The sequence below is a fragment of the Branchiostoma belcheri genome, unplaced genomic scaffold, assembly GCF_001625305.1.
Source record: "Branchiostoma belcheri isolate BF01 breed outbred unplaced genomic scaffold, Haploidv18h27 scaffold33, whole genome shotgun sequence".
NCBI classification, from domain to species: domain Eukaryota; kingdom Metazoa; phylum Chordata; class Leptocardii; order Amphioxiformes; family Branchiostomatidae; genus Branchiostoma; species Branchiostoma belcheri.
Genome location: NW_017803943.1, coordinates 2,500,993 through 2,512,739, shown reverse-complemented (window position 1 = coordinate 2,512,739; position 11,747 = coordinate 2,500,993). Strand labels below are relative to the sequence as shown.

General features: G+C 40.9%; 1 protein-coding gene across 1 annotated transcript; it reads right to left on the bottom strand.

Annotated features, from left to right (window-relative positions):
• Positions 1-49: 49 nt before the first annotated feature.
• On the bottom strand, positions 50-11,430 carry LOC109475265 (myosin-VIIa-like). The gene is made up of 17 exons (XM_019775863.1): positions 11,280-11,430; positions 9,411-9,622; positions 8,743-8,844; positions 7,976-8,067; positions 7,104-7,311; positions 6,641-6,718; positions 6,093-6,280; positions 5,248-5,371; positions 4,730-4,858; positions 4,026-4,199; positions 3,484-3,618; positions 3,273-3,359; positions 2,678-2,845; positions 2,198-2,303; positions 1,611-1,782; positions 991-1,130; positions 50-554 (listed from the first exon to the last, which is right to left on the bottom strand). Exons 2-17 carry the CDS (start codon positions 9,603-9,605, stop codon positions 379-381), a joined length of 2,274 nt encoding a protein of 757 aa, XP_019631422.1. The 5' UTR covers positions 9,606-9,622; positions 11,280-11,430; the 3' UTR covers positions 50-378.
• Between the last annotated feature and the right edge of the window lie 317 nt (positions 11,431-11,747).

The following is an 11,747-nucleotide window of genomic DNA, read 5'->3' as shown; positions in this document are numbered from 1 at the left end:
TCCAGACCACTTCATTTATTTCCATGCCAAAAGCCGAGAACCAACAAATTAAATTGGTGCAGCCTTGTGTCTAAAAGATGAAAAAGGAAAAGACTAGAACTCAATGTGATATTTTCATTTCAAATGACAAGTGGTCACGCTCCATAAATTTACCTCAAAGTCTCTCCCATCACAGAAACTACTGGCTATTATAAACTAAGGTCACCTGTCAAATGACAGTCTACATTGTATAAACATGAACAAATAAACCTGAACAATAATAAAACATTACTTTTTATACCTCTGAATTAAAATATATTTTCTTTCAGATTTACAATTTCGTTGATATCTTTGGTTTAATCTGACATACATTGTTAGTAGCAGTGTCAGGTACTCTTTTTAAGTAGTGGGTTGTGGGTTGTCCTTGTCAAATAGTCGGGTGGGAAATCTGACCACCTCTCTCACGCCAGATGCAATACCCCACAAAGCTGTCAGGGGGAGCTGCAAGAGCCATGTCAAACCGCCTGTGCTGTTTTCTAGCGGGGGCGGTTTGGGACGTTTGGCTTTTTTAGCTTCTGCAAAAATAGAAGAGACATAAACTGTTATAGTTACTTCTGTAATGCATGTCGAGAAAGTGCTCTAATTTGAATAAAATGAACAACAGGTACTGCATGTAGGTAAGAGCTAGTGGTGTAGCTCAAATGATTGGAATGAAACATAACTATTACAAACTTTAAAGTACACTTGCTTATGGTGAATCTATTTCCAAGTCAAAAGTGCAGACTTTTAAGATTGATATGGAGTCAAAACAAGTAAAACTTCCTAGTACTAAGTACAGGTACATGTACGTTATTTATACAATATTTCATTGAATATACTAATTCTTAGATAATGTTGTCTACAAGATTTTTAAAAAGAAATAGGCTGAGCATATTGTGAATAATATTAGACACCAAAAAAATTGTTTTAGTAACCAAATGGTAACAAAGAAAACTTAGTAGATCGTCGTACCTATCAAGGCTTCAAGGTCCTTGCTGTATTCATTTTTGCCCAGGAACAGGGAGACCAGTTCTCGTAGTTTCTCTGCGTCGGGCATCTCAAACACAAACTCTCCGCCTTCCTCTGTCTGCACCATCACATAAACACCTCCTCTGGAAAGTACACATGGTCAGGGTGACGTTAAATGTTTGTCAATGAAGGATAGACATCCAGGAAATGAGATATTGATAGGATGTAGTGGATGCTACTTGAAATGTCTTGAGTAACAATTTCTTGTGTAATTGATGTTTGGTTCGTGTAACAGTTTTGACTTCAGTCCACAACTTGCAGGTTTTTGCACTCTGTCCTTGGATATTCTGGTACACACCTAGCCTCCTTCGCAGACTTTTGCAGCGGTGGCATTAATTTTTTTCAGGGAGCGACATGAGACATACTGCTGTAGAGAGAGTTTTTGCCATCTGCAAAGGAGGCTACTGTACTATGCATCCCCTATTGTAAACGTATAAATCAAAACACAAACCTTTCACAGATGGCTCACAATCGGTTCCTAGTCAGAACACTGGTACCCACCCCCTGCCCACCCCTGTTGTCAATGTACATGATCAAAACTGTTTAGATCAAAACCCACAAACCTCTCGCAGACAGCCTTGTTGATGTGGCGGAACTCCAGCTCCAGTAGCAGCTGTTGTTTCCCGTTTTCAGCCCGAGCCTCCTTTAGCAGGAACAAACCCCGCCAGTTCACAGCCACAATCAGGTTGTGCAGCTTCACATCCTCACCATCAGGGCCAGGGCCACAGAACTTCTCTGGGAACCAGAAGGGAGTTTGTTTGTTCTGGTTTTTTTTATTCCAACATTTCTTGACTAGACATATATGACGGCACACTCAAGTTATATCAACTTATTTTATGCCGCCACCACCACAGAGTACAAATACAGGACAGGACAATACTCATTTTCACTTGAGTTAAGTCGTGTAAAGCGCCTTTCCCAAGGGCACAAGATTGGTGGCATGTCTTGTGGACTCAAACCCGAGACCTCTTGGTTCCGAGTCGAGCACTCTGCCGCTACGCCACACGACCCCACGACATGTTTATTTGATTTTATATATTTCACCAGGGGATACATATTGCCTGAGGGCATTTTTCAATGTGCCATGATTTACATCAAAATCAACTCAGTCCAAATTACAACAAAAGTAACAAAAAATGTTTGTGCTTACCTGCGACAAAGAACCTGGAGAAGAGAAACGGCCATTCCACCATCGCCTGTCTCACAACCGCTGCCTTCGCCTTGTCAACTGTCATCTCTGGGTCTTCCTCTAGTAACTGTAATCATAATGTCATACTTATCAAGAGTTGATCATTCGTGTATGCAGCCAAATATTGGTTAATTAAACATGACTCAATACAGCTAGGTCCAGAGATTCCCTAGCCTAGCCTAGTGCCAATACCATGTACCAGTACACCAAACTTATAATTATAGGGTATTTTATTGTTTGTTTTTTAATATCCCTTGTTATACACAAAGAAGGATGTGTACAAGCTTTAATTTCCTTTTTCATCACATTGCATAATACTGTTCAACATTTTGGTCTCAAGACTCAATGTTACAGTAACTTCAGTGTTTGAAAAGTATAAGTGATTGTGTGAGTGAGATCACCTCTGGAATAGGCAACCTGTCAACGTACAGCTACACCTACCTTTTGGAATGTATCGTAGATGAGTTGTGCCCAATAGTCCTCCTTACTGGACTTAAACTTGTCTTCAGGAAGGTAGAAATGTAAAGTGTTCTTGATACTCTCCACAGACGCTGGCTTGCCTCTGTCTATGTAGTAAGATTTGGACACAAGGTCTGCATAGTCTTCATCCTACAGTTGTCAAATTAAAGAGTTAGAAAAAATAAATATAACACTATTCAGTGAATAAATCAGTAATGATTCTTCAGTTTTAATTATTTTCAATTTTGGCTTCTTTTTAACACATTTTAACACAAAATTAACAAGCTACAAGGTCCCCTCATTCTTTTTGTGGTGCCAATAAATACCCAGATGTAGTTGGTTTGAAAACAACAAAATATTGCATCTATGAATTTGTTCTGAGAAATGTTTGGCAACCTGAAAAACCCTTTTCAGCACCAAGGACAGATACCATATCAACATTTGCAACGTTTAATGAAATGAGCAAGGGAGCAAACTGGGCTAAAACAAGTTAGAAACCAGGCTACCTTATACATGTACCAGCATTCCATAACTATCCTAGCTAGGTCAACTTTCAATTATTGTCTCAGTGACTTACCGTTTCACACTTGTACTCCTCAAAGCGAATCCCACCCACCACCTGCTGGAAGACTAGATCTGCAGCAAACTTGTCGTCACTTGGGTCCTAGAAGTAACAGATGATTATGATATTACACAGCTGAAGGCAATTGCTACAACATTATGTTTGAAAAGAGCAAATCTTAGATCTCAGATATTGAAGTTTCTTTCTTTGTAGTTTGTGTACTAACCTGCCACGGTGCAAACAGCTCTTTCCTGAGGTAGAGCTCCCAGGACACCTCCCGCTTGTTCACGTTCTTCAGTCCCAGCTCAATCTCTGCGATGTCGTCCATGATCAACTCATGTCCATCTCCCAGGGAATACACCTGCAATTATACCACATTGTGCAATTGTAATATAGGCTAATTCTCGTATCAAGGGCTGCTTTCAAAAATACATGTATGAATACCAGATTGGAATTGATGTGCTGTTCCCAACCGGTGCAATGGCCAAGTGAGTAGAGTGCTTGCCTTTCATTTGCTAGGTCGTAAGTTCGAATCCCTAGCTGAGTCATACCAAAGACTTTAAAAATAGTACATACTACTCTGAGTCTAACTGCATGCTTAGCACTCAGCACTTGAGAAAGAGTATGGGAGTTAAACATACACCACTAACAGTGGACTAGCCCCCTACTGTAGTGATTGCACAAATGTGTGGCCCGAGGGTTATGAAATGTATGTGACCATGCTAATAGTTGTAGGAAGGACTAGAACTTTGTTAAACTGTTCCCTACCTGATGAGACACTGTCATGTAGAGACAGAAGCCAAACTTGTCCCTGATGCCGACCTTCTTGGCTACCTGATGTGTGATCTCCTGTATGGTGGAGGCTGAGTCCATCAGCACCCTGACTGTGTTTCCGTCCATCAGGGTGACAGGTACCTGCAGGGGCTTCATGGTGCAAATTGCCTAAAAAAGAAATATGTCAAGTATCATTTCAAGTCGTAGCATGCCTAGTCGGCTTGTTAGGGACCCTGCCTCTGGACCAAGAGGTTGGTAGTTCGAATCCCGACTGACCCTACATGCACGCTACTGGAAATGGTCACAGTCCTTATCGCGGGTGGTCCACTGTTGATTGTGCTTGTCAAACAGAGCTAGGGGAATTTCTCCAGTACAATGAACCTGTAAATACTGTACATATCATCTATCTTTTCTCACAATCGAAGATAAGCTCTTCAGGGAGCTAAAAAAACTGGGGGGAGATTTTGTTCATTTTCATAAATGTAGTTGTTTGAACTTCAGTTGGGACAAAAAGGAGGTAGTTTGGTGCTCTCCTTGGTGCTGACATCACATGTTCTAGACATGAGATGTTTTCAAATCAGGTATCTGTCCTTGGTGCTGAACCTACCTGCAACTCAAGCTTTGCAGCTTCTAAACACTGCAACTTGACTTTAACTCCTATCTTTGTCAGTTTTATCCAGAAATAGTGCTGAACGTACCTGCAACTCGAACCATGAAGGTGGAAGAGACCTGGTGCCGTTCTCCAGTGTCCTTCTCAGTCTCCTCTCACAGAAGGACGCTCTGTTCCCTCCCGCAGTCAGGATAAAATTTACTAGGCACTTCAGGAACTGGACAGAACAAAATGTAGATTCTGAATTGACTACCAGGCACTTAAAGAACTGGACAGGAAAAGCATAGAGCTTGTTTCTGGGTTATTTCAAATGCTTGAAGTAATAAATGATGTGACAGTCAAAATTGTGCTAAGAAAAGGCAGCTATTTTGATCCAGAATATTTTTTTAACATATCCAAGCAGAGGTTTCGGCTTTGGCTTATTTTTGGCATGTTGTTAGGCATTTTTATCCGGCTCTATTTATTGTACTGGTACCTTTTTTTTTATGCCTGCCTTGGGTGGCAAAATTTAACTGTGTGGCAAATGGATACTGCCTTTTCTTTGCAGCTACCAAAAGATCTACCAGTACTTGAAGCATTTCACTTTTCAAGTAAACATGTTCTTACGTAAGGCTGATGTGAGGGTAGGAAGCAGCTGACACACGCGGACATGAGGAGCCAGCCCCGCTCTCGACTTCTGCTGGAGGGGTTCTTGGACAACTGCTTACACAGCTGGCAGTAGATCTCCGTCCTGTACACGTCACAACAAGAAATGTCATGAGAAACTGTTCTCCAACTAAAAGAAATTGACTTTGTGACCGAATCACTCAGAGTGCTAGAAAAATTCAGATGAACTTTCATGCAAGAAATAAATGTGGTTAACACTTCTGTGAAAGTTATTCAGATTCTGTGTTAGTAAAAGTTCATTATGTAATTATTGTAATTTCCAGTACAACCAAATTTTCAACCTTAAACCTGACATTTTGCCTGTCAATCTTGACCCCACCCATGTGCTGTCAACCCATGTGCTGTCAACCTATTATGATTATCAGTGAGATCAACTATCATTCATCCCAGCTTTGGAGGCAGCGCCAAGTAAATGTAGCTGTGAGGACTTATTGGGACAAAAAGGTGGTTGTTTGGTTCTCTCCTTGGTGCTGATGCCACATGTTCTAGCCTTCAGATGTTTTCAAATCTGGCATCTATCCACTGTACACAGAGGCATTATAATTTTTATTAAGATCACAAAACCCACTGATTATGCAGAATGTGGGACTATTCATTATCCACTGCCTTCAAAGAAGAAGTCGAACCCCATAATAGCTAGCGTAGTAGTAGAAGTAGAAGTTTTTTCCAGACAGTTGTTACCTGTCTTCTATTATTGTATTGCAATGTGTTTTATTCTTGATTGTAAAAGCAATTAGTCTTCGGGCATGATTTTGCGAATAAAGTTTCTATAATCAAATCCTAACCTGAGGTTAGAGCTGATGATGCCGTTCCCCACGATGACACAGATCTGATTAATCTCTGCGGGAGACAGACCCAGCAGCCCCAGGTCGATCTGTGGCGCCCTCCGCAGGGCAGAGTTCACCGGGCTGTCCAGCGTAGGGGAGCCTGGAGCCGGGCTACTCTGTCTGGACACACTGTCACGGGGCGACACCTTGTAGGGGCAAACATTATACAGTATAATAACAATACAGTTTATCCAGCGGCATAGCTGAAAAATTGTGCACTTTTGTCTTACGGCACCAACTTTGACACACATGTAGTTAAATGTATTCTAAGCAAAGCTGGATATGGAGGCATTTCAATTTCTGCCCTTTGACTAAAATGTGCAATCGTATAGTATATAGTATAGTGGAAAGGGACCTTTTTCATTGTAGCATCTAAAATGGCAACTTGTAAAGGCTTGTTTAAGCCATCCGAATGTGCATGAATTTCCGTCCGTTTGCACACAAACAAAATTTTTGGACCTATATACTGTACAAAGCAGCTGCAAAATGATCAGAAGTAAACTCACATTATCCGGGATCTCCTCGTTTTCCTCTCGTATCTCTCCCATGAACCGAAGTATTGTAATGAAGTTCTCCAGCGCAGCCTGAAGAAAAAATGCACATGTTCAAGTTTTGCATTTTCATTCATTTATTCATTCATGATATTATCAAGTTTTGAAGCTAGCTCAGCCATATTAGTTGTACTCATACTATTTTAGTCCTTATTGTCAACTATTTCCTGATGTGAAAGATGCTATTTACATCACTCAGCGACTCGGGGCTGACATCGTCTACCTGAGATACCTTTGACCCAGTGTTGACGTCACACTTCAAAGAAGCCATGTGACAAGCCTCACTGCCTCAGTCTGAGGAAGATCAGAATGACTGGTCAAAAGCTCTAGGTGAGAGAACTTTCTTGTGTTGGACCAGAAGTTTTAACTTTAAACTTGTAACTACCAACACAGATGAACTGTGATGATTGTTCAGTACCTGTTTGTCCTCCCTGGTCTTGTATGGCAGGAGTGGCTCATGCAGAGGTTCCACTTGCCTGTGTGCCCTGGTGCCTTCCTGGTAGTTCGCCTTCGCAAACTTCTCGTACGTGAACTCCTGAGTGACGTCTATGCTGGTGCTGTCCTCGTCTGAAGTGCCGGTTACGCCGATGTCTCGTACGTAGGATATCGGCGCCGGGCTGCCTGATCTGGACGATAAGTGTGCAGAAGTTAATAAAGCTTTAATGATGTTTATTGTATTTTTAGTATTGTTATAGATGAGAGATGGCGAATGTAAAATAAACATGTAGTTATGATGTTTTTTTGGTAGGTTTTTCTTTTAATGCCCACGATCATGATAATGATCATTCTGGCATACTCATTAAATCCCGAATGAAGTGAGGAAAGTCATGTAAAGTGTCTTTCTCAAGGGCACAAGGTTGATAACATGGCAGGATTCGAACCCAGGACCTCTTGGTTCTGAGCCGAATGCTCTGCCATTACGCCACACAACCCCACATGTTTGTGTTTACAATGTATGTAAGAGACTCCAGGAAGAGTAGTGGTGTATTGTCACTAATTGGAGGTTCCTGAAATAAACAAACAAACCAGCTTAAAGTTAAAACTTTTGATCCAACACAAAAAGTTCTCTCAGCTAGAGCTTTCGACCAGTCACTCTGGTCTTCCTCAGTAGACTGTCTCAGCGTTGATGTCACACTTCAAAGAAGCCATTCAGTCAGTCTACTGAGGAAGACCAGGATGACTGGTCAAAACCTCTAGGTGAGAGAACTTTTTGTGTTGGACCAAAAGTTTTAGCTCTAAACATGTAACTACCAGCACAGATAAACTTTTATGTTAGTAAAACAAACAAACCTTTCGCTGGGGCTCTGGCTGCCAGAGGGACTGGAGCGGCTACCGGTGTAGGAGCGACTGTCAGGCACCTGTAGGCGATCACTCGGGCCATCCTGTATACAGGCAAACAGCATGGAACAGTTTTACTTCATTCTCATTTTTATATATAATCTGTTAATTTTCTATTGTCTAGTTTCTTACCACGGATAGAGTACTCTTACTATCTCTTCATAATTATAGTCTGTGGCTAATTGGTCAGTCTTGGTCGTACAAAATATATAACACACTATACAGTCTTAAAATGCTAAAAATAAAATCAACTTCATCTCCAAGCAGATGCAAGGATCTTGCAGTGCTTAAAATATGCCTGTAAGAGAAAGCAAACTACCAAAGATGGTGTTTGAGTGTTGTGGTTCTGTTAGTAGTTAGGGGAGCCTCCTGTATGGTTTACATTAGTCTGTATACAGTACTGATTCAGTATCATTTCATACATGTATATGTATTTTATGTATGATGGTTTGTGTTATTACCTTGTGTGACAGGACCATAGGAAGAATAGCTGAGATGTCAAGCTAATATTAGTAAATTGTGGATCCTGATAAAGTCAAAGTAGTATATTCAGCACTGTACATTCGTATCCTTACTGTATTGTTACTGAAAGGTAAGCAAGGTAGGAACTTCAAGAATCCCTGGTGGTGTTGTCTATAAGAATAATCCCAATGTCCCAGTGCTGTTACAGGTGCTGTTATGTTGTTACAGGTGTGCTAACTTCAAGGGGCGGAGCTTACCTCGGAGCGGAATGAACCATTGTTGGTAGAACAGGGGCTGACAGACCTACTATCTACCATCTCCACGTCATATTGCACCGTCGACAAACCCTGGGTCAGACCCTGCAGGGCCGTGGCGAAATGCTCGGGTTAGTCGTAACCAGACCAGGGGTAACGTACGTCAACGAAGATCTTGTTTTCAAGTTGAACATTTTCTTAAATCCAAGAACTAACCAAATGAATTGACATGGCCTAATACTAATCAAAGATCGCTAGGGTCTTTAAGTTGTCATAATGTTGAAGTGGGACAACCACAAAACCCCCACACAAGTACTGTAAGTAACAGTAGGGCACGGTAAGGTAGCTAGGGCAGTCGGTTAGGTAGCCTGGGTGCCTGAGCATTTTCTTAGAACTTTTAGACCACCAATTTGAATTGGCATGGCCTAATCAAAGATCTTCTCTGAGATCTCTTTGGGATTACTTTACATAGGAAACTTAAGATCAATATTAAAAGCAGCATAGTACCACCCAGACCAGGATGTCTGATAGTGACACTGAATCCTGTGATCATAATACCGGTACATCAACAAACCACACTTATAACTATCAGACCATATTCATATTGTAATTCATCAGCACAAACTTAAAGATTTCAAAGATGTAAAAAAACTAAAAATCATAGTCAGTACCTCAAGTTTCAGCCCTTTCCTGTTCTTCTGTGTTCCTTTGTTGGACGGTGACGAAGTTTTCCCCAAGTGTCGCTCGATCTCCTTGTCGTCTGTATCGGTGTCATCGTCTGTCGTAGTCGGGACGTCACCGTGGTCTACAGAAGTCTTCTTCTCCAGGTCTCCAAGCGATATCTTACGCTCCGCGTCTTCCGCCATTTTGCCTCGTTCACCTCCTTTAATTTGCATGATGGGAACAAATCACTTAGTATTTCACTCAGAGATTCATTATGTTTTATGAGTTTTAGAGCAAACCATCTTGGGACATGCCAAAAAGCATTTTCCAAAATCATATCCAGTTGCTTGAGTAACTGCTATTTGGAATATCTTATTACCTGGATGTCTAAACTTCATTGAGACGCATCTTGGGACACTTTTGCTACAAGATATTATCTCAATTTTACCTTCTACTGACGTCTTTACTGCCTCTAAATCACATTTAGTAAAGATTCATAATTCCTAACTTCATGAAGCATCCGAATAGCTACATGTAAGGCAAACCAACAATCATTGTTGGTTTGGTTTGCTATATTTGGCTTCTACAATTGTATGCTACTTTGAAGACATACCTTATAATTTTCCTGGCATGAATAATTATGCTGATCAAAGGGGTAAGTCAAGTGTACAACACTAAATCTCACCAACTGGACATAATGTACATACCAACGCTTTGGAGACTAGATTCTGATTCTAACAGAAGAAATGACAGTAACGTTACATGTATAGATTTTATCTTTTTTGTCCTAGACCACAGCAACAGTTGCCACAATGTCGAGACAACCAAAATGACCTAAAGGACAATGCATGTTACATACAGGTGACAGTTGATGCCAAAATATGCTGCCAATTTGCCAAGGGCTATATGGCCCTAGGGTACATGTATGTCTGATGAAACTATGGTGAAATGCCAACTGACAACTATAAGTTCTACTCCTATTTGTGCACAATAACCTTTAAGTTAGTACATTAAAACATTAAAACAAAGTTTTTGTACACTCTCATTCAAGAATATTCAATTTAACACAATTGACAAAAACAGTCTGGCTCTGGTCTATTTTTAGTGACAATCATTGAGCTACAAGAATTACCATAAATTTGACACAGAATTTTTATATGCTATGAGTGTACATGTAGATATTGGTAGTGTTGTCAAGGATTTAAAGGATCTCAAAGCATAGTTATAAAGACTACAATTGTCAGCCATAATTTTATCAGTCCTTAAGTAAAGAAACAATACAAAAATAGCACATAAATTGCTGTACCTAATGAACCGAAATAATTATAACGACCAATTTACATTAGCCTTGAAAGAATTGTAAGCTAATTGTACTCAAATTTGAAACAATGCTGGTTCTTGTTGAGGTTCTTGTTGTTACCAGTAATTCCAATTGCAATAAAATGTACCAGTGTAGGCCCTGATCGTGTAAAATCGGTTCCAGATCAGAAATAACTCCCATAAATTATGTCAGAAATGCAATTATCCAATAAATCGTCTCAACAGATTGGTGACAAAATCCACACCCTTTGCAGGGTTCTTTTACCAACTGCTACAGTAAAGAAACGCCTACCTAAAGCACTTGTGCCTGGCCTAGATGATATAGAGTTCTTTACTGTAATATTATATGAAATTGAAGTGTCTGGAGCTTTTAGCAATTTTTTGGGGTGCAGAAATTTCTACTGAATGCACGGTGACCTCTATCGGCGGTCACAGGTATGGCAGGTTACTTACCTGCACGACTTGTTGTCTTAACCGTTATGAGTTCACTTTCTCTAACGCACAGGTGTGATAACACCTTCACAGAGATGTCTACACGGAAAGGAAGAGTTTCTCACCTTTTCTTGAACATTGAGCTACATGATCGCTGTGCTGTGCCGGGTTTAGTACGTGGTAGGTTCTTAGCGGCCCGGCCTCAACCGGTTGTACCGCTCACATCAAACACCGCCGGGAAGGTGTCTGTATTGTTGTCACCTGGGGGAACCTACCATTGCGCTTCACGGGGGGATTTAGTCGTCTAACTCTGTGTTTTCTTAGTCAATGGAGCGGATTTTCTCGAAGTGAGTGCCAACACAAACGCTATATTAGACATGTAGTTTTCCAACTGTAAATTCAAAAGGCTAGAACTACATTTCTAATAGATTCGTTTCGTAGCGGCCTGGCGGCAAAATGGGCGTGCCCGCTTAAGGTGAGCTGGGCTGTACGACATGACGTCACGGTGACGTCAGGCCGTATTGTCCGCATACCTGTATACAATGGTTACGGCAGGTAGAAATTATAGGATCTCTCTCGTTTACGTGTTCAAG